The sequence below is a fragment of the Triturus cristatus genome, chromosome 9, assembly GCF_964204655.1.
Source record: "Triturus cristatus chromosome 9, aTriCri1.1, whole genome shotgun sequence".
In the NCBI taxonomy this organism is placed as follows: Eukaryota; Metazoa; Chordata; class Amphibia; order Caudata; family Salamandridae; genus Triturus; species Triturus cristatus.
In genome coordinates this window covers 950326-974079 of record NC_140592.1, presented here as the reverse complement: position 1 = coordinate 974079, position 23754 = coordinate 950326, and the positions used below count along the sequence as shown (strand labels likewise).

The window sequence follows — 23754 nt, the reverse complement described above, 5'->3', positions numbered from 1 at the left end:
GCGACTTTCTAGAAAACCTGTACATGAGTAATGCCGAGGATCTGGCAAAATGCCTAGGAGGAAATCCAGATCCAAGGGAAATCCTGGATGCTTTTAATCTCATCACAGCACAGGTAACAGTTAACCTGACTAGGAAAAGTAAAATAAGGCCCAAGAAAGTGAAAAATTGGTTCAACCAAGCTTGTAGTGACACCCATACGGCCCTTTTAGAAGTGCTTAAAGAATCTGGCAAGGACGCACAGAAGGTTGCGGAGGCAAGAAGGTCTTATAAAAAGGCTATTAAAAGTAGGAAAATTGAGTTAAAAGATATGGCCTGGGAAGAACTGACCAAAGTGAGTATACTGAAAAGTAGTACTCAATTTTGGAAAGTGATCAATAGTCCCTTGTTTAATGAGACAGTAAACACTAATCAAGACTGCCTCATCCCACCAGATAAGTGGGTGGAGCATTACGGTGGCCTCTATGCTGGATTAAATAATTCATCTCTTGTGATTCAAAGTAAACCCACTCAGGTAGGAAAGATTAACTTCACAGAAGAGGAAGTGTTGGAGGCCATTGAGTCGACGGCACACGGGAACGCACCCGGCCCGGATGGGGTGCCGGCAGATCTTTATAGGGCCGATCCGCATTTGTGGGCAAGGGTTTTAACTGCTGTGTTTAATGCAGTCACCATAGTGGGCCCCCCCAGTGTCCTGGGGCAAAGCAGTTATTGTTCCCATATTTAAACAGGGTTCAAGAGAGGATCCGGCGTGTTATCGGCCGATCTCTCTCCTGGACTCAGCAGCAAAAATCATGGGGAAGGTAGTCCTGGAGCGGCTGACAAACTGGTTGGAAGAGAATGCAGTTATCTCAGACTTGCAGTACGGGTTCAGAAAGGAAGAGGCACTGTTGGGCAATGCTTCAACTTACACCTCCTCATAGGGAAGTACACGGTCGCAAAGCAGGGGGATCTACATCTAGCCTTCATGGATCTGTCCACTGCTTTCGACCTTGTAAACCGTCAGAAACTTTGGACTGCCCTGTCTGATATATGTTTAGATCCCATACTGATATCCTTCCTAGCCGATATTCATAAAGATACTAGTGCTGCTGTGCGCTACAATGAGAAAGGGAGCTTGACGGACGCCTGGCCAGTAAAGCGAGGGGTAAGGCAAGGATGTATCCTTGCTCCTCTGCTGTTTACACTTTATATAAACAAGTTGGGTGAAGCCTTAATCGCATCATGTAAGGACATCCCGAGAGTGGGCCATAAAAAGATTCCTGCGCTATTATACGCAGATGATGCTGTGTTGGTAGCCAGGACGGCAAGAGGTTTACAATCACTTCTAGATTGTTTTATTAGTTTCATGGACTCTTTGGATTTGAAAACTAATTTTAAAAAAATCACACGCCATGACGTTAGGCAGCAGACGGGCGAAAAGGGCATCATTTGTCTACAAAGGGCAGGAGCCAAGTAAAATACCTGCCTTCCCATACTTGGGTATTGTCTTTGACGATAGAAGATCTTGGGCAATGCAACGCTCATTGAAAAAAAAACACATTAGTGAGGGCCACAGGGGCCCTGTTGGGCTTTGCTAAACGTTTAGGTTGTAATACATTACCGGCCATCATGAAAATTTATAACGCCAAATGTTTGCCCATGGTGTTGTATGGGAGTGAGGTGTGGGACTATACTAAATCTAGTGAGATCCAAATGGCAGAAAATGTCTTTTTTAGAAAAGTCTTATCGCTCCCTCAATCTGCAGCATCCTTTAACATACATGAAGACTTGGGCGCTGGTTATATTTCTGACCAGATTGCAGTGGCACCGATATTAGGATGGCTTAGAATCTGGTCACAGCAAGCTCCGAATTTAAATCAATTAATTATTCAGGACTGTCTGTCCTTGGACAAGGCCATGGCTATACCATGGATCCATTATATTAAAACCCAAATGGAGTCAATGGGTAGCCTTGATTTGTTTACAAACCCTAGGGCCTTAAGTAAAATCGCGATCAAGGCAGTAAAATCTCAGTACTTAAACAGGCTGATGGTCCTAAGGGAAGAGGAGGAAATGGCAAAACCATTGGTTAGAAACTTTGTTATGTTAAGCTCAGGGAGAGAGATTCAGCCGTACTTACCATACATAAATAAGCCATTCCATCTGTTTGTTCTGCAAAGGTTCAAACACGGCATGCTCCCATGGTTGCTATCTTTCCCCCGGGGTTATGCCAAAAGTGGGACCCTGGGGCCTTGTCTGTGTGACAACAAATCAGAGCAAAATGTCCTGCATATGATCTTTTTCTGCGAGTTTTATGTACTGCAGCGAAAGAAATTTATCCTGCCACTGCTAAGATGTTGTAATTTTGAACAGGTCAGACCAGCTCTGGTTTATTTACAAATGCTTGGGCCTTCTGCAATATGTTTCGGGGTGGCGAGTTACATTATAGGGGCTGTGAGATGTCGTAAGAAAATGCTGCTACCCTAATCGCCCCCTTCTGCCTCTTAATGTCCGCAGTGTAATAGAAAGTTTTACTTTAACGATAATTTGATGTAATGATTTTTGAAATTTTTATTAAAAAAATATAATGTTCTATTGGGTGACAAACTTTTTATTGTGTTTTTGTACTTATCAATTGTATAGTATTTTTATATTGTAATATACTTAGTTGTGTTAATTATGATACAGTAATGTGACTAACTGTGAAAGGAATTTTACTGTGTATGCTTTGATGGTTTTAAATTTTTTTAAACGAATAAAGCTAACTTTTGACTTTGACAGAATGTCCCAGAGTGTTCTAACAAACAACTAGAGCGCTAACAGTCTTACTTATGACAAAAGTATGGCACACCTGAAGTCATCTTCATTGGAATAAAGTGGTAACACTTAAAACATTTTAATTTACAAAGGAACAAAATGAGGGTGTTCATTTTGCCATAGAAATTATGATTAGTTCTGCAGAAAGAAAAATGAGGGCACATTTTGACTTCTCAAATCCTCTTCTATTTCATAAACAAATTCTGACATGCAGGCTGAAACATGCACTTTGAATACCAGCAGCAGACTTCCCTGGTGAGCAGTAGTTTTACTACAGTGCTCTAATGAGCAACTAGAGTGCTAACATTCAGAATTTATGGCAAATGTGTGACACATCTGAATGCCTTCTTGATGGAACCAAAATAAAAAACTGAAAGTATTCCCACTGAGGAGACTGCAGTAAATGAGGAAATTAGGAAACTTCATAACAACTAAATCTCCCAAGATGGCCACCAGAGACAAAAGAGCCCAAATGTAGCCCAAATATCACCCAGATGTAGCCCAAGTATAGCCTAATAACAGAATGTCCCAGAGTGTTCTTAAGAACAACTAGAGTGCTTACTGTCTTACTTATGACAAAAGTATGGCACACCTGAAGCCATCTTGATTGGAATAAACTGGTAACACTTAAAACATTTAATTTAAAAAGGAACACAACGAGGGGGTTCATTTTGCCATAGAAATTATGATTAGTGCTGAAGAAAGAAAAAGTAGGGCACATTTTGAGTGACTTCTCAAATCCTCTTCTATTTCATTAAAAAACTTCTGATATGCAGACTGAAACATGCACTTTTAATACCAGCAGCAGTTTTCCCTGGTGAGCAGTAGCTTTACTACAGTGATTTAATGAGCAAAAAGAGTGCTAACATTCTGAATTTATGGCAAATGTGTGACACATCTGAATGCCTTCTTGATGGAATCAAAGTAAAAAACTGAAAGTATTTCCTACTGAGGAGACTGCAGTAAATGAGGAAATTAGGAAACTTCATAACAAATAAATCTCCCAAGATGGCCACCAGACACAAAAGAGCCTAAATGCAGCACAAATATCACCCAGATGTAGCCCACATGTAGCCCACATGTAGCCCAATGACAGAAGTGTGCAAAACATCTATTTTTTGTGTATTTGCAGTTTTATATAGTGCAGACTTGTCAGGTATTGGAATGCTTTACATGAGCATTGGTTACATCACACAAGATCAAATTCATTTTGGCTGTAGACACGGGGAGATTAAGTGATTTGACCACAATCACAGAATGTTGAGCTGTAGCAGAAACTCCAACCTGGTTCCCCAGTTGCAAAGTCTACAGCTCTGGAAGTAACACCACATCAGCTCGCCAAGGTGCAACATTTAATCAAGTGGTCAACTGGATAAAAAAACATAAAGATTACAAATAATTTAAAAGTTCTTTGTCGCTATTTGAAAACTCAGAGTATATGTCCTCATTTTAGTCTTTTAGAGCACTAACCATAATTTTGATGCCAATAAGACCCTCTCATATATGTAATTTCTAAGGGAAATACTCTAGGTATTACAGTTTTGATTACATCAAGATGACGTCAGGCGTTCCACACTTTTGTAATAAATATAGAATGTTAGCAATCTAGTTGTTCATTGGGATACTGTTGAGAGGCAGAGGCCAGGGGCATGGACTCTGAAAATTGAAGGCAGGTAAGAGAGTGCAGAGGCAACAATTTGACCACACTGGGCAGGCAGGAAGGGCAGTGGCAGCACAACAGACTATGGATGGCAGTGGAAAGGGGGGCAGGGGCAACAAACTAACAATACAGGACTGGCAAGAGAGGCTGTGGCAATATAATAGACCATTGTGGGCAGAAGGAAGAGGCAGTGGTAGTACAACCATACATGCCAACAGACCCGTTTCAGCCAGGAAACGTCCAATGTTTTTAAGCTCAAATGGGCTTTATTTGATCTGTCTCCTGTCTACAATCTCCTCTTTTTCAATGTAACTCAAAGGGGAAAATCAATACCCCAGTTTTTTTACAAAATCTCCCTCTTACCAAGTTCAAAATGTTCGCAAGTATGGTACATTGAATCATGGTAGGCAGGAGGAATTGGGGCAGGGACATGGACTCAGATAACAGAGGACAGGAGGGACATGGAGAGGTGCACCAAACTGACCCTACAGGGCAGGCATCAGGGTTTGCAGCAGCACAATACACCACGTAGCGCATGTGGGACGGGAGTGCAGCACAACAATCAACAGAAAGCAATAGGGAGGGGACAGGACCATGCACATGGACAACAGAGAACAGATGGGAAAGAGGCAATGGTAGCTAGCTGACCATAATGGACAGACAGGAGAGAAAGCTGCAGCATAACAGACCATAAAGGGCAGGAGGGACGGATCAGGGGCATTACAATGGAACAGACAAGCCAGGAGGGAGGGAATAGGGGGTCTGCACATGGAAACAGAGGGCTGGGGGCAAGGTGGCAGGGCAGGAGCAGCAAGATGACCATGGAGGTCAGGCAGGATGGGCACTAGAAACAAGACACACCATGGAGCGCAACAATGAGACTATGGTGGCATACACACAGACCATGGAGGGAAGGTGGGAGGGGGTCAGGGGCAGCTAGATGACCACACAGGGAAGGTGGGAGGGGCCATGGCAGCACAGAAGACCATGCATGGCAAGCGGGAGGGTTAGTGGCAGCACAATGGCTATGATGGGCAAGAAGGAGGGTGCAGGGGCATGCACAAAGGACCATGGAGGATAGAAGGGAGGGTCAGGACCTGGGCACAGACAAGAGAGTTCAGGGGAAGGGGCCTCACAACAGACTGCGCGGGGCAGGCAGGAGGAGCAGTTGCAGCACAACAGATCAGGGAGGGCAGAAGGGTGTGGCAGTAAAATGGACCATGGAGGACAGGAGGAAGGGGATAGGGGCATGGCATGTGGACAGGCAGGGTGGAGGTGGCAGGGACAGGTTACAGTCATCTGACAATGCTAGGCAGGTGGGAGGGGAGTGGCAGCTCAACCAAACACTCAGAGTAGATAGGAGTGGCAGGTCCATGGAACATAGTGGGCAAAAAGGATGGAGCAGGGGCATGCACAAAGACATCGGAGGGCAGGGGGAAGGAGAATAGGGGCAGCAAGCTAAGCACAGAGGCTAAGCAGGAGGTCAATGATGGGCCATAGAATTGGGCAATGGAGGGCAGGAGGATTGGACTGGTACATCATGCTAAATGGAGGGCAGTGGCAGCACATCAGACCATGCATGGCAGGAGGGAGGAGGCTATTCCATGGATTCAGACAACAGAGGATAGGGAGGAGGTGGATGGGGCAGCAAGCTAACTGTTCAGAGAAGGTGGGTATTAGGAACTTTATTGTTTTTAAAATGTGTGTCTGTGCGAACTACTTAAAATATGAACAAGTATGCAGCATAATCTCACTTTTATTCAGGAAGAAGAGGACGTTTGTGACTGTGACTCCGGTCTCACTTGGCAGAAACACCCCCTGACCCTCCACCCCCATCGCAAAATGTAATGCCCGTGAAAAGGGTAGGTGGACGCAGTGTTATATAGAACATAGTCCTGAGATCACGATTGAAAATGAAAACTAGATGTAGTATATGGTATAAACTATGCACCAAAAAGTGTGATATAAGATGAACCGGGGCGTGAAATATAATATGCAATACATTGTGCGCAATGACAGATTCATTGGAGAGTGCGAGATAGCACAGGCACTAGCGCGTGCTATGCGATATGCGCCTTGGAGTGTAATATGCACATGGCAGTGTTGTGTAACATAACTAGTCTCTAAAGTTGTAATATAAAATATGTGCTGGGGAGTGTAACGTTGCATATGCACTGTGACAAAGAAATGGATCCCAGATTGTAATATGTATGGCATAGCGCTGTGCGTTATAACATACACACCGAGGAAGGCACGTTAGATGGGGCAATATAACCCGTGCGAAGGCAAGTGTGGCATGACATATTCACGGGGTGGTGTTACAGTGCACATGGGCTAGAGAGTGTCATAGCATACGCACTAGCTGGTGGAATACAACACAGAGGTGTGAGGCAATCGGCGGGCACTGGTGGGTGTAACACTGCATTGGGCTTAGCCAGGAGCACGCTGTGACTCTCAAGTGAGGTTCGTCTCCTTTCCAGAGAGTAAAATAAAAAGTATTACACATCCGGCGGTGGATTTCTTGCATAGTTTGGTCGAATTTTTGTTGAATCCCCTTTGAATGGCTTGGTGTGCGTGTATATTAAATGTGCCCGTCAATAGCTACCCATGTTTGTATAAATAAACGACAAGGGTGTCTACTTGGAGAGTACCCACCGGCGGGGGCGCCGGGATTAGGCACGGTAGGGCGTCAGACACGTCAGAGCTTCACTAGCGGTGTAAATACATTCCATGTGGATTCATTCTATGCATAGTCGCCTTTTAATGAATATCACGCAAATCGTCATGGTGATAGGTACATACGGTTTGTCCAGCATGTCCTAGGTGTTTCTATAAATATATATATTTTTAAAATAATAAAAAACAAAGGCCGGCCCAGGGGGATGGGGTCCCCGGAGCCATAAGTGGCCTGAGGAGGGGGGCAACGCAGCCCCCTCCTAAAGAATTTAAATTAAACAAAGGCCATGACCCAGGGGTTGGGCCAAATTAATTTTTTTCAACAAAAAAAATTAGGGTGCAGGCCCTGGCGGATAGGGTCCCCAGGGCCAGTAAATTAGAAAAAGAAGGGGGGACACAAAGCCCTCCTTCTAAAAAAATAAAATAAATAAAAGACCGGCATCGCGCTGGAGGCCACGCCCCCTCCTTGCAGCACTCTGCAAACGCGCCCCCTGGCCAGTTGTAAGTTGGGGAATTAATTCCCCTTCAATACTGAGGGTCCCTGAGGGCCAACTAGCCCAACAGGTATCTCCAGTGTGCGCCAGGGAGCTGCGTTGCAGACAGGTGTTCTGAGGCCACGCCCCTTTTTACACCTCTATGCAATGCAGCTCTGTGGCGCTTACTGGAGGTACCTAGTGGGCTAGTTTGACCCTAGGGACCCTTAGGATTCAAGGGGACTTAATCTCTCAACTTAGAACAGCCACAGGGAACGTTTACACAGTGGTGAAGGGAGGGGACGGGGCCTGAGGTGACGTGTGCAAACACGCCCTGTGGCGCGTTTTAAGTTGGGGAAATAATTCCCTTTCAATCCTGAGGGACCCTGGGGGCCAACTAGCCCACCAGGTGATTCTAGTAAGTGCCACTGCTCTGCGTTGCAGAGAGGTGGTGCAGGCCGTGCCCCTTTTTACACCTCTCTGCAATGGCGCTTACTGGACGTACCTAGTGGGCTATTTTGCCCCTAGGGATCCTCAGGATTCAAGGGGACTGTGGGAGGGCGGGTTTGATAAACAGGCGAGGAGGCTTAATATATTTCCCAAAATCACGTTGTATATTGTCAGAGATGGAGGTTTGACTTTGCACAGAGTCTATATCTTCCTGTTCCTCTCTTAATTCCCTCTGGGTGGAACTGGACGGTGCTTCCAAGGTAGATGTTCTGGGCTCCTCCTTGGTCTTGATGGTGTGTCCCCGGAGACTCATAGAATAGGAGAGAAAAGGGAGCCGTCAGATATTCTGTTTAAATAGTTATTTCAATCACTTTCCATCACCACACCGATAAGTGATTAAGGTCGGTATAGAGGGTGTGCTCTGAGATACACTTGGAATAGGGTGATTCAAACTCAATGCAGTGGAAAGAAACGTCTGTCGGTACATATATGCCGCAGAACGGAAAGAAAACAAGGGAATGACAATATAGTGCTTTCTCTGTCGGTACTGATGCCAAGCACTGCCACATTGATAAGGGAAACCCAAAACGGAACCTTCCCCAGACAAAAAGACCTTTACTCGGCTATCCAAGCCCTTCGGCCGATACACCTCCCTCCTCCCGCTCACCCTCCCCCTTATCCCCTGACACGAGAGGACTCACCCGCTCCGCCGCAACTCTCCGGAGTTGCGGCCGCTCTCCAGCCTCCTCCGGTGGACACCACCACTCCTCGGTCCACTGGTCGGTAGGGTCCTCGTCTTCTTCCCGGTCGTCCTCAGTCTCCGCGTCTTCCTGATTCTCCGCGTCGTTCTCGCCGGGTCCGTACTCTCTGCTCTCCTTTCCTCGATCTGCTTCACCGCAATTGGCTACCGCCCTCTTCTTCCTGGTTCGCCCTCCTTTCATTGGGACAGGAGAATCCCTTCCGAGTTCATCTCCGCCCTCTTCCGGTTTCGTCACGTCGTCTCTCTGTGAAGAGACAGCATAGGGGCCCGTTTGTTGTGGTCTTGACTTGGACTTCCATTCCCAGGATGCATTCTGTTGATCCGGGATGCCGGAGTGTTCTGTCCAGGGTGACCCAAGGTAAGCCCGGTGTCGTTTTCCTCACAGGGACTCAATTTCCCAACTTAAAAAACGGCCACAGGGCATGTTTACACAGTGGGGAAGGAAGGGGACGGGGCCTGAGGTGACGTGTGCAAACACGCCCTAGGGCGCGTTTTAAGTTGGGGAAATAATTCCCCTTCAATCCTGAGGGCCCCTGGGGGCTAACTAGCCCACCAGGTGCTTCAAGTAAGCGCCACTGAGCTGCGTTGCAGAGAGGTGGTCCAGGCCGTGCTACTTTTTACACCTCTCTGCAACGCAGCTCTGTGGCGCATACTGGAGGTACCTAGTGTGCTAGTTGGACCCTAGGGACCCTCAGGATTCAAATTCACTTAATCTCCCAACTAAAAACGGCCACAGGGTGTGTTTACACAGTCGTGAAGGGAGGGGACGGGGCCTGAGTTAACGTGTGCAAACAAGCCCTGTGGCGCGTTTTAAGTTGGGGAAATAATTCCCCTTCAATCCTGAGGGCCCCTGGGGGCTAACTAGCCCACCAGGTGCTTCCAGTAAGCGCCACTGAGCTGCGTTGCAGAGAGGTGGTCCAGGCCGTGCCACTTTTTACACCTCTCTGCAACGCAGCTCTGTGGCGCATACTGGAGGTACCTAGTGGGCTAGTTGGACCCTAGGGACCCTCAGGATTCAAATGAACTTAATCTCCCAACTAAAAACGGCCACAGGGCGTGTTTACACAGTGGTGAAGGGAGGGGACGGGGCCTGAGTTAACGTGTGCAAACAAGCCCTGTGGCGCGTTTTAAGTTGGGGAAATAATTCCCCTTCAATCCTGAGGGACCCTGGGGGCCAACTAGCCCACCAGGTGCTTCCAGTAAGCACCACTCCGCTGCGTTGCAGAGAGGTGGTCTAGGCCGTGCCCCTTTTTACATCTCTCTGCAATGCAGCTCTGTGGCGCTTACTGGAGGTACCTAGTGGTCTAGTTGGACCCTAGGGACCCTCAGGATTCAAGGGGACTTAATCTCCCAACTTAAAACAGCCACAGGGTGTGTTTACACAGTGGGGAAGTGAGGGGACGGGGCCTGTGGTGACGTGTGCAAACACGCCCTGTGGCGCGTTTTAAGAGGTAGTTTTAATCCCCTGCCCTATTATATACTAGGGGCTTACAGAGGAGGTCATGCTGATCACAGGGGGACCCCAAAGCATAGTGTTCCCTAGTGTATGTAGGTGTTTTCACTGTATTCTGAGTGTCTTTTAACATAGCACTGGCTCTAGGACTGGTTAGTCAGACTCAGTTACCACCAGTATCCGTCTGAAAAAGTTGAGGGTACAGGATGATTTTGCAACAAGGCTTCTTTCTGCTCTTCTGTTTGTTCTTTCTGCACGCTATCCTTCTTCCTGCACTTTTCTTCGTCTTTGAGGACTTCTGTTGCTTCTTTCTGCATTTCTTTTTTTTCTTTCTGTGCGTTTTTTCTTCTTTCTTCACATGTCCTATCTCTGTAGGCATAGTTAGAAATTAGCATTTAAAAAACCTTTGAAATTCACTGAAAAATCCATAGGTTTCAGGCACGTTATAGTTAGGAATTAGCATTTAAAAAACCTTAGAAATTCCCTGAAAAAACCATAGGTTTCAGGGGCGTTATAGTTAGCTGTACTTTTCACTCGTACAAAACCATTGAAATTCCCCCGTTATAGTTAGTTCATCTAACTATAACTCGCGCGCCCGCAATGCACTGCTAATGACGTCACATATTACATCCCTCATGACATGGTCAGTGACATCACTCATGACATCACTGATGACATCTCAAATGACATCACTAATGACATCACTGATGACATCATCCTTATGATAGAGTGGCAGACCTCCTCTTCCCCTAATATAACCTTTGATACACACATTCAAAAATAGAAACTACAATGTTCAAAACAATGGACATACCAATACCAGTTACAACAACCTATTCAGTAATTCAAAGATCCACATACACATCCACTCATTCACCAACAGTCCTATACAGTCACTCATACATGTACTCACTCATCATATGTACTCACACACCTATACATCCTGTTACACAACGCCACTCATCCATAGAGTTACTCACACACAGTCACTCATGCTAATAAAGAATCAAACATCCATTTACTTGCATATACAGTTATACACACACCACCACACTTACTTCTACAGAAACTTACACATACTTATTCTTTTAAACAATCACTTATAGAAACACTTACTTATTCATACAGGAACTCTTTCAATCTCTCACTCCCACATATACTCACTTATATACACCAATAGTCACATATACTAGTTTAAAACATATGTAGTTACTCATAAAGACACTATTGAGACAGTCATTCACTCACTAACACACCCATGCACACACTCATCCACCCATACAGTCCTGCACACATGCTGTCTTCAACACATACAAACAGTGAGTCACTCATTCATGCACCTATGCACTACGCAATACCCCCCACCGAACCATACAGACACTCAGACAGATACTCAAAAAACCAACTAATAACCCATATAGACACTCATGTAGCTACTCACCAACCCATGCAGCCACTTATACACAAAGTGAGAGACTGATACAGATATTTACACATTTAAACATTACTCACTAAGCCATGTATTCACTATGATACACTTAATCAGTCAGTTATACAATCAATTTTTCAAAAACAAATCATCCATTTAGACACTTATATACCCATTTATTCTTCCATCGACATTGAAATATACATATATAAAACATATGTAATTTTCAGAAAAACACACATTCACTGGATGATGTCATGAGTGATGTCATTTGAGATGTCATCAGTGATGTCATGAGTGATGTCACTGACCATGTCATGAGTGATGTAATATGTGACGTCATCAGCAGTGCATTGCGGGCGCGCGAGTTATAGTTAGCTGAACTAACTATAACGGGGGAATTTCAATGGTTTTGTACGAGTGAAAAGTCCAGCTAACTATAACGCCCCTGAAACCTATGGTTTTTTCAGTGAATATATATATATGTGCATGTGTGTGTGCGTAGAGATGTAGAGGTAGAGTTGTAGAGAGGTAGAGAAGTAGAGGGGTAGAGAGTAGAGCGGTAGAGAGTAGAGAGTTGTAGAGAGGTAGAGTAGTAGAGAGTGAGTAGTAGAGAGTGAGTAGTAGAGAGTGAGTAGTAGACAGTAGAGTGAGTAGTAGACAGTGAGTAATAGAGAGTAGTAGAGAGTGAGTAGCAGATAGAGAGTAGAGTGGGTAGAGAGTAGTATAGTGAGTAGTAGAGAGTGAGTAATAGAGAGTGAGTAGTAGAGAGTGAGTAGAGATTGAGTAGTAGAGAGTGAGTAGTAGAGAGTGAGTAGTAGAGAGAGAATAGAGAGTGAGTAGAGAGTAGTAGAGTGAGTAGCAGAGAGTGAGTAGTAGTGAGTAGTAGAGAGTGACTAGTATAGTGTAGTAGAGAGTGTAGTAGAGTGTAGTAGAGAGTAGTAGTGAGTGAGTAGTACAGAGTAGAGAGTAGTAGAGAGTGAGTAGTAGAGAGAGAGTAGTAGAGAGAGAGTAGTAGAGAGAGAGTAGTAGAGAGAGAGTAGTAGAGAGAGAGTAGTAGAGAGAGAGTAGTAGAGAGAGAGTAGTAGAGAGAGTAGGAGAGAGAGTAGGAGAGAAAGTAGTAGAGAGAGTAGGAGAGAGAGTAGGAGAGAGAGTAGGAGAGAGAGTAGGAGAGAGAGTAGGAGAGAGTAGTAGAGAGAGTAGGAGAGAGTAGTAGAGAGTAGTAGAGTATTAGAGAGTGAGTGGTAGAGTGAGTAGTAGAGAGTGAGGAGTAGAGAGTGAGTATAGAGTAGTAGAGTGAGTAGAGTGAGCAGAGAGTAGTAGAGAGTGAGTAGTAGAGAGTAGGTAGTAGAGAGGAGTAGAGTGAGTAGTAGAGCAAGTAGGAGAGAGTGAGTAGTAGAGAGTAGGTAGTAGAGAATGAGTAGTAGAGAGTATTAGAGAGTGAGTATTAGAGAGTGAGTAGTAGAGAGTGAGTAGTAGAGAGTAGTAGTAGAGAGTAGTAGTAGAGTATTAGAGAGTGAGTAGTAGAGAGTATTAGAGAGTGAGTATTAGAGAGTAAGTAGTAGAGAGTAGTAGAGAGTGAGTAGTAGAGTATTAGAGAGTGAGTAGTAGAGAGTGAGTAGTAGAGAGTAGTAGAGAGTGAGTAGTAGAGAGTAAGTAGTAGAGAGTAAGTAGTAGAGAGTGACTAGAGAGTGAGCAGAGTGACTAGAGAGTAGTAGAGAGTAAGTAGTAGAGAGTAGGTAGTAGAGTAGGTAGTAGAGAGTAGTAGAGAGTGAGTAGTAGATAGAGAGTAGTAGATAGAGAGTAGTAGAGAGTAGGTAGTAGAGAGTGAGTAGTAGAGAGTAGGCCTGGGCTAAATTTCCGTTCCGCTCGCGGAAATTGCGATAATTTGACCTTTTCGCGTTCCGCGGAGAGCGCGAAAATGTCAAAATTTCCGCATTCCGCAGCTTAGCGATAATTTGTTTCTTGCTCGCGCTGTAAAATAATACATTCTCGCGCGCGATCGCCTTACCTGAATCCCCGCGTTCACCGACAAGTTTTCCCGATCAGGTCGCGTTCTCCACGAGATGTTAGATTGTTGGTAGCCATTTGCGCTGTCTCGCGACAGTTCGCGCCTGTAGTAATGTCATTGGTCGCGCGATCACGTCTTTCTTCTCGCGATCATGCACCGCGAGAAGAGTGAAAACAAGGTGGCCACGCCCGCGAGCAACCGCATGGGTAAGTTGGCGAGCCGCGACCACGTAGAAAATACCACGAACGGGCAGAAAACAAACTTCTGCATCTTCTCGATATTTCCGCGTGTTTGCGGAGATTTTTAACATTTTCGCGACAATTTGCGAAAGTCACTTTCGCAAATTCCGCCCACCCCTAGTAGAGAGTAGTAGAGAGTGAGTAGTAGAGAGTATTAGAGATTGATTGATAGTGGGTCTTTAATGCATAGCTATTTTAGTCTTTGTACATTCAGTTGCTGTGAGAAGGACAGTTTTGAGGTTCGCATTGTAAGTCTGGCTTTTGGTGTCCTAAGCAGATTGACAGTGGTCAGGTTAACCCCGCCCCCCTTCCTAGCCTTTAATGGCTCCTATTGAAGATGATAACCCTGAACATGCCATTTACCTGCCCTTCTGCCATATATTCGGACCATATGTTGGTGGTTCGCAGTTTTGTGTTGAGTCAGCAGTCTTGTAAATCTTGGCTGCAGGCTTGTTAGAGAGGCTTGCAGATGTTGTATGTTAGGAGGATGCCTCATTAAATGACGTGCTATACTGACACATTGTTACAGGCCGTCCCGTGGGTCCGTTGTCAGGAACGAACGGCGGCCTTCCTGAATAACTACATCCCCCAGAGGTCTGTGCGGCGCACCTGTGACGTGCCTACGCATTTCCGGCACGTGATGACGTTTCCCGAGGCGCGCGGTGGTGAAGAGGGGAACAGACGCGCTAGGCTGTGTCGGATATTCCTAACGGTTCCTGTGGTGCCCTAAGGCCAGGCGAGAGGCGGTTACGGTTGGGTAAGGGTGCTCATGCACCGTGAAGTTTGCTCATAGAATTCTAACATTGTTCTGGTACGAGTCTTTGCTTCAGACACGCGATCCTACCAAGCTGTCATTTCATGCTGAGTGCGAGTGTGTTGAAGGGATCTACGGATGTACGGCATGGATGAGAGCGAGAGAGTGTGCGAATTCGCGCCGTGAGGGAAACGGCTTCTTTCTGTGCATAACGAGCTAAAGAATACGCGCCGTGAGGGAAACGGCTATATTTCAAAAGATACGATTGTATAACTAAAGCCCGCTATACTCTGAGGAATAAGAGTTGTGAGGCGGAAACAAACTATGGTTCATGGTGGAGCACTGAGTGCCGAAGCCGGGGTGCGAACCGGTAACTAAGTGCATTAACATTCCATGGGCGAAGCCGTGTTGAGAAACGGTGGAGGTTAGGGAATCAGAGTGCATCAAGAAACTCTGTCATGGATGTAATAATCCTTTTGGTAAAAGTGGAAGGTTCATTGTTGGGAAAATATGGTAACTAACCAATCTGCAGAAAATCCCATGAACCACTGCACTGTTCAAGACATTCTATTAATTCCTGGTTATTTTCTTTTACAGGTACTATAGCTTCCTCCAGGCATTTCTCATATATACTGTCTAGAATACGCATAGATATCAGGTATAACCGTGTGCTTTACTTTTGCAGGTCTCCCTCCCCGCTGTCCCCATCCTTTCCTTCCCTCACTTGATCCGCTCTATCTCTTGTGCTATTATAGCTATCAGAGAGGAAACGATCAAGGGGTGGAACCCTTTTGAGCAACGAACCAATCCTGAAGAGGTCCAAGGATTCCACTCGAAGCTATCGGAGCTGACACACATTTGCTTGCGCGGGTTCCCTTGCTCCAGAAACGAAGCTGCATCAGGGCAGATTGATAAAGGGTTGAGAAGTGCACTCCCGGGCTGTGCACTATACGTAATTATATGCACATCTACATGTTTCCAAGCCATCAATCTGAGAGCTCAACAGAGCACGGCACTTGTATATTTTATCGCGTCTGTTGGCCAATCAGAACTAAGTATTGCTGTCCACCAGCTGTCATTAGCAACGCTCACACCAGGCTGAATGTTGTAATTGTTACTCGATTGCAACAATGGTTGTTATTAGCGGATACTATTAAGAAGGCAGTTTTTTTAAGGTAGTAGATCACCCCTGCTGCATTAGAACACGCATTGATGGAAAGAACCATAGTTTGAAATGTCAAAGAACGCCTCCGGTTTGAATTCATGAAACGCTCCACCCCAGGATCAGGTTTGTCATGCACAAGCAGCCTATTTGCAAACCTGTTTTAACAAGCAAGACGTGCGGCCGCGACCGGGAGTTGTGTGCGCATGCGCGAGCAAAAACAAACAAAAAAAACACGTGAGTGGTGAGCGCGCGCACGCTGGGAGAGGAAAAACACGCGAGTGGTGCACGCGAGTGCTGGGAGAGCGAGAGGAAAGCCAGATAGCGCCTCTTCTCGTGCCTGTGCGCACGCTCCATACCACCGAAAGAGCTGTGGTTGGAATTTCAAAAGCCCACTCACTAAATGTCTCGCCAGAGTAGGCCCACCCTCCTCCGGGTGCAGATGGGCCCGCTTTTGGCCTGGTCTTCGCCCAGGCATATGCCCAGGTACGTCCCGCACCGCGGGACTAGTTGCGGTGATTATTTTAAGCACTTCCTGGTGCAAAGGTCTGACAAGGGTGGCCTCCCCTCCAACGAGGAATACTGGTGTATGCAGTCTCCGGCCCCTGACTAGCCAGAAATCCGTCCCGTGCAGCTTGAGTAGTTGCACAGATTTTAAAGCACCTCCTGGTGCGAAAGCTTGACAAGGGCAGCCTCCTCTGCCTAGAGGGGTACTGGTGACTGCAGTTTGCGGCCCCCGACAAGCCAGAGATCTGTCCCGCTCTGCGTGAGTAGTTGCAGGGATTTTAAAGAGTCTCCTGGCGCAAAAGCATGACACGGGTGACCTTCCCTGCTGCAAGGGATACTTGTGTGCCTGAAGTCCGTAGCCCTGCCAAGCCAGAAATCTGCTCTGCATTGCAGGAGTAGTTGCAGGGATTTTAAAGCGCCCACTGGTGCGAAAGCGTGACAAGAGCAACCTCCTCTGCCACAAGGGATACTGGTACCTGCAGTCCAAGGCCCCCACCAAACCAGAGATCCATCCTGTGCTGCGTGAGTAGTAGTCGGAAATTTTAAAGCACCTCTTGGCACGAAGGAATGACAAGGTTCGCCTTCCCATGCCACGAGGGATACTGGTGCCTGCAGTACGCGACACCACCAAGCCCAGGATTCGTCCCCAAGTGCAAAGAAAATCAGTATCTCCCTTCCCTCCAGTGTGTGTCCCTTCCAGAGCACAGGAATGCAGCAATACACAAATATGTCTGGGGGGATTCCTCTCCTCCTAATGTAGTCACTAGGCAGGCCTGGGCTTATCAAATAGAACCCAAGATCCTCCATTTAATGACCCTTGCGGGCACATGTCCTCAGAGTACACTCACGGCACACTTACTGTCCAGCACTAATACCTCTCTGCAATGTACCCACACATGTACACATGCATTCAGCACACCCACTCTGCGTCCGATTCACAAAGGTAAACTTCCATATTTGTGTAACTTTACATTTTTCATTATTCACAAAACTGCATTTTAATGGTACGTTTACGAGTGCAGAGACTCTGCAGTCGGGGCAGAGAACTCCACACACAAAACGTTAGGCCTGTCCTACCTTTTTATGTGGGGATTTCTCCCCCCAATTATGAGTCTGAAGATTCTGCATTCGAGTCGGAGATTTCCACACACAAAAAGTTAGGCCTGCCCTATCTTTTTATGTGCGTTGTTCTCTGCCGGACTGCGGAGTCTCTGCACTTGTAAACTTTCGATTAAAAATGCAGTTTTGTGAATACTTCAAAAGTGTAAACTTATACAAATGTGTACGTTTACCTTTGTGAATCAGGCCCTCGGTCTGCACGCACTGTACAGCACCGAAGCTTTTTTCTATATTCAACCAGGGTGTGTTTATTTTAAAACACATATACACTGCCAGCATACACACTCACCATGTGTGCCCTGCACAATACTTCACCCAACATGTATTGTATTTCACGCAAGTACATGCTCTCATTGCACGCGCTCTGAACAGCACATCTGTCATGTAATGTATTCCTCACAGGCATACATACACTCAGCACATCCACCGATCGCACATGTACTACGCAGTACTGCTATACCCTGTACTGTGCCCTTCCCAGGCACACATACACCCACACAGTCACTACTCCTGTGTGAGACAGCACTCCAAATCTACCTGATGTAGGCCAGGGGTGCGTTAAGTAAACAGCAGTGGAACTGTTAGCCTGTAGGCCTCACTTCAGGGACAAAGGGTAAAAAGATCCTGGTCACTAGTACTGATCACTACTCAGTATTCTGCCACTACTGTCCTTGTGCTTCTTGACTCCTGGTGAAAGCTGTAGCCTTCCAACACTTTGAGGATGGCTCTTTGAGAGCCCCCCCCCCCACTTCCTGGTCCAACAAGACCGCAATACGTGAGACATGTATAATCCGTGTTTGCCTATGACAAAAAAAAAATCAGCCTTCTGGATCCAGACAACTGTAGAGTTGAGGGAATTGGAAGAAGGGATAGAGAATACTTATAAGTGGCAAAGCAAGCCACTATGAGTAAGGAAGAAAATGGGAAAAACGGAAACAATAACTATTACTAAAAGGATTATTATAAATCTTTGTTTTTTTATATTTTATGCAGAGCTCAAAGATTAAATGTCTGTGGGCTGCTATTGCATTGTATGCAGAGAAAGCCTTTAAATGATTAAGTTGAACCTTTATGTTAAATTCTTTAAATTGGCATGCATTGAGTCCCTAAAGTAATACAAAATAGTAATTTCCTAAAAATGCTCTGGAATTCATTATTTGTATCATAGTAGAGTTGACAAGACTGAGTACACATGATAACTCCGAATATATTGCAGCCCCTACACTGATTCCAATTAACATGTCCAAGTATTTTTTCAGAAATGTAAATTGCAGTTTAATATTTTATGGAACAATAAAATAATCTGGATCTCATCATCTAAATCAGGAAATCCAGAAAGTGGTGAAAGAGATAGTTTGCATTGTCCCTCCAACAAGGTTCATCTTTGCTTAAAAATTATAATATTAAAATGGATGCAATTTGGATAAACAGCTATATACATCCCAAATATTCTACAGTAAATAAAAAATGATTTGCATAATCTAAACGGCAGTTGGGAAGATACATCTCCTAATGTGTAGTGTTTGGTACTACGTCTCATAGCTAAAGGTCACCATTTATTCATACAACATTAGAAAAATGTATGGCTGCCACATTGAAGTCAAAGATTAAAATATAGGAAATAATTGAAATCATTGGTGGCTGATAATTTATGTAGTAACAAGAAAGTGGGGAACCCAATTTACCCTTGGAGGCATGGGCAGTTAAATTGATAAAGAGTAAAAGGTGCCTACAAGGGATTTTTAAAAAATATTCTCACTTGAATTTTGTATAAAAGTAATCACTTATGTGTTCAACCCCAATTGGTAGTGAACCCTTGGACAATCAGCACATAAATGAGGTTATTCAAAACATAAGCATTAAATGAAAGAGAATTTATAAGCACGGGAATATCTTTTTTTCTCAAAAGTACACAATTTTTAATGTAGATGAAATTAAAAAGGGTACATTCAGATATAACAAAACACCATGATAGAGGATATACAAAACAACCTGCAAATCCTGAATGTAAACATCTATTCCACATGAAAATTATTATCAAGGGTTCACTACCAATTGGGGTTGAACACACAAGTGATAACTTTTATACAACATTCAAGTGAGAATATTTAAAAAAATCCCTTATAGGCACCTTTCACTCATTGATAATTTATGTAGAAAAATTATTTAAAGGTCACAACAAATCAATAGCTGCAACCTACATACACATTATTTAGCTTCTACAATAAATTATTAATTACGCCATGTTCAAAGACTTTTCGGGGAAGTTTATCCAAGTATTGGAAATATATGGATAAAAAGGAAACTGATTTAATGATAGCTACTAATTTTAAACATATTTCATTAAACTGGAAAAATACATAGGACATCGCCATTAGAGCAGTTCAAATGGGGTTTTCTACAACCATACACTAGACAGATCACATGTAACTCTAGTGAACTTAGCTATCAAAAGGGATTTATTGTGGCTACCATTAATTTCTTTCACCACTAGAGAATCATTTTATTTCAAATCACAATAGAAACGTACAAAGTCCCAAAGCCACTATCAAGCATGCAGTCTTATTTTCATGTAAGCATGAACCTAAATATAGATTTTTTGATAGAAAATATTCTCAAACAGATAATATGCCGAAGATATTTTCTAGATCTTGGATAAAATGTTTTACACTTCTATTTGTTAGACATTTTTATCTATATTTCCCTTATTTCTATTCTTTCTTTTCTTTTTATGATTTGGACCTAATTGGTACTAGTAATTTTATTTTCACATATGAGTTGTATACATGTGACTGTATTATTAAAATATTTTTAAAAAGCTCAAACTAAAAGAGAGAAAAGTGAAGAAAAATCTAGAATTTGAAAGTGTGATAAGGTGCATTGAGTGAGCAGCAAACTGAAACGAAAGGGAGACATCACAGAGAAGAAAAGTAGAGAGAGAAATAGAGAGATGGAGAAAGAGGCCTCATGTGTTTCTTAAAACAGAAACAGCCATTAGATGTAAGAGAGTACAATACCAATTAGAGTTATTTTTTTCACAAACCAGAAACTCAAACAGTCTTATTTTAGCCTCTGTAATACAGTTACATGGTGCCTCATTTCTTGCCTTTACTCATACCACTTTCATCACTAACACTTGTAAACCACTCCTTTTGTTTTGTCACAAGTGAAAGTAAAGTAATAGGTTTTCCAAATGTCTCTTTAAGAAAGGTACATGTGTGGGCCAGGTACACTCGAAACAAGCAGTGGCAGATCCAATAGAATTCACCAATGCATGATCTATTGGCTTTGTCAATGTTTTTTAGACATTTTGCACAACAGTGACCACGCTGCTGGGCGACATGGCTGAAAGTAAAGAAATTAGCACTGACCTGCTCAAGGGTGGCCAGTTCATGTCGCTATTTTTTTTCCTGACTTAAAGCCATGTTGCACAGCAGCCTGGGCTGCTGTGAAACATCTCAAATAAAGACTGACAAAGCCAATATATTTTGCATAGGGGAAACTTATTGGATTTGCCAATGCTCGTTTTGATTAGTGATTAACACTGCATGAGAATTCAAAAGCACAGCACATTGAGCTACAGTACGGTGACTCTGATAGCTTACTGATTTGTCTGAGAATACTATAGATGAATCTGACCAGTAACGAGTCATCACTTACTCCTGCTGGCAGGCACGCTCTGATGTGAAACGTTTATTATTAAAGTTCCACTTGCGGCAGCATGTTTGCTTGAAAAACACTTTCACTGTGAAGTAGCTGGTGACAGAAACTGTGTCTACTGTTGGTCTGTGAAAGTGTGGGAAAGAAGTCTAGTCTCAGCCTGCTCTGCGCCTCTTGTGGAAACACCTGCTGGCTTTACATAGGGATGGCTGAATGGGAAAAAGACCAGGCAGAGCACCACGTGCTAAGGTCAATGCTCCACTGCAGGGACGGACAGTGGAAGGCCAAGAGGAAGCAGGAGTCAGTGACCAATCATAAGGAAGGAAAGGTAAGTGATGTGTTAGGCAACCAATGGTAAGTAATGGGCAGGCTCTAAGTTTTTTGTAAACTATAGATATCGCTGACAGTGCATGCGAGCTGGAGGTAAAACCTAGAAAGAACATGTAGCTTATGATGCAGTATTTGAAAGTGGTACCGACATGCAAAGCTCTGAATTAATGACTCTCAAAACAGTTTCTAACCCAAAACTATGTGTAAGAGTTCACGCACTGAAAGAGCAAGAGCTAGGAATAAGAGCAATAACCTTTTAATTGTCCAGGAGCAATGAAACACATAACATTCAAACCCATTCTAAGAATTCATAATCAAAAAACAGACTTGCCCTATATAACAATCATAGTAACTACAAAAAGAATGTGTTTTACCCAGTGAGATCAAAGCTTGGTGAATTTCCTTCATGACGTTTCGGTAAAGTTCTTTTTGCCAATCCTGTAAAAGCTTCCATTCCTCTTCAGGAAAATAGGCGGAGGCATCGGGGAACATAACCTGGGCCTAGAACAGAAAAGACCACATTGCTAAATCAGTTTCTGGAAGAATAAGTTTTAAGCCTTTTCCTGCAGCAAAGAAGAGTGGGACTAATTCTGCTGCCAAAAAGTGCTGTGAATGACGTGGAGTAGGCTAAGCGAATAGTATACAGGAGATAAGATCCGAATATTCTCTCCCAGGAGGATAATGATCCTCTTTTAGACAATGGGTGGACGCTTACTCGAGGTGTTGGACCTTGCTTGCCTCTGTTATGAGTAGTTATAAGATCGATTGAGTGCGTCCTCCTATTTAGTTATGGATTTTTTATTTGTAATTTTAGCCTTTGGATATAGTATATAAAGATTCTTTGAGTCCTGGTTAGTTTATGCCTTTTTCTTTTTTATTCTTCTATTTTATTTGTTCACAACTCAAGTTGTTGATTTTCGACAACCGACACGTGTTTCGTACTCTAGTGGTCATTTTGCCTAGGGCTTTCTCATGGCTCTTACACAGTCGCTGCTGGCATAGCTCGGGGGTGGCGGGGCAGGCGCGGGGGGGTAGGGCAGGTGGGACCGGGTGTCGTGCAGGGGGGCGGGCGGATCGGAAATTAAATGTTTTTTAAAACTTACCTTGAGGTCGGGTCCCGCGTCTTCTTTACTCCTGCTCTCCTGCCTTCAACAGGAACAGGAAGCAGGCAGCCAGGCTCCCTCCCCTAAGCCAATCACAACGCAGCATTGTGATTGGTGTGAGCGCCCTAAGCCAATCACAATGCAGCATTGTGATTGGTCTGAGCGCCGTGACACGGTGCTCAGCCAGGGGGCTGGAGGGGTGGGCATGTTTTCCATGCAGTCTGCAGGCTGTAATGCAGCCTGCATGGAGAACAGAGAAGTGCGCATGACTGGTTTGGGCGGCAAACCAAACAGTCATTGCGCACTTAGGAGTGGGCAAACCACTACTCCCCTGCCCTGCTCCGAAAGCAGAGCAGGCCCACCCGCTGCAAAGCAACAGTACACAAAACATAAAATGACAATATTATTTATTTATTTATTTAGTGTTTTATAGAGCGTAAACGTGACCTGTTAGGGTATCAGAGCGCTTTACAGAAATAACAAGCTAAATTCACAGATTAGGAGAAAACGATCATGAATCCACTCAAGGGAGAAAATACAAGCAGGAGCAAGGGAGGACTCCATAATAACGACCTCTGCCCCATAAAGTTACAGAGAGGTATGAATTCTGCTGTAAGCTATAAATTGTCCATCATACCAGAATCGGATAGGTTACATGTGCGAAGTCTAGTGAGGCTTAAAACGGGTAGTGTTATATAAATAGAAGTAAAATGTCGCTAAGTCGCTTATTCTGTTAATGTTCTGAGAGAGCTTATGGCAGGAATTTGGCCATTAGAGAAGTCTTGGCTCCCTTCTTGAATCTTGGCAGAGATGGTATTCTTCTGATAATTGGCGGCAGCGTGTTCCATATTCCAGGTGCAGCCCCAGAGATAGCTCTGTTGTAAGTTTTCTTCTTCCGCAAGAAGGGCAGTTTCATAAGATCCCTGGCACTCCTGGAGTGCCTGCCTCCTCCAGATATCTCACTTTTATGAGCAAGATAATGAAGGTGACTTAGAGTGTAGTACTTGGTGTCTGATACAGGCCAGTTTGAGTTAGATTCTGGCTTCGTAAGGAAGCCAGTACAGTGCCTTCAGGTGTTGTGAGATGTGGTTTAATTTTCTCGAGCCTGTTAAGAGTCTTGCGGCTGCGTTGAGGCAGGTTTTTAGGGGAGCCGTTGAGATCTTTGGCAGAC

The 23754-nt window shown here is 44.5% G+C and overlaps 1 protein-coding gene across 1 annotated transcript in view; it reads right to left on the bottom strand.

Annotated features, from left to right (window-relative positions):
• Nucleotides 1-23754, bottom strand: part of LOC146797211 (uncharacterized) — a 173494-nt gene that overhangs the window by 133904 nt on the left and 15836 nt on the right. Inside the window, exon 2 of the mRNA XM_085624169.1 lies at nt 21855-21981. Within this exon, the coding sequence (XP_085480295.1) occupies nt 21855-21981 (127 nt within the window). The remainder of the gene's footprint in view (nt 1-21854; nt 21982-23754) is intronic.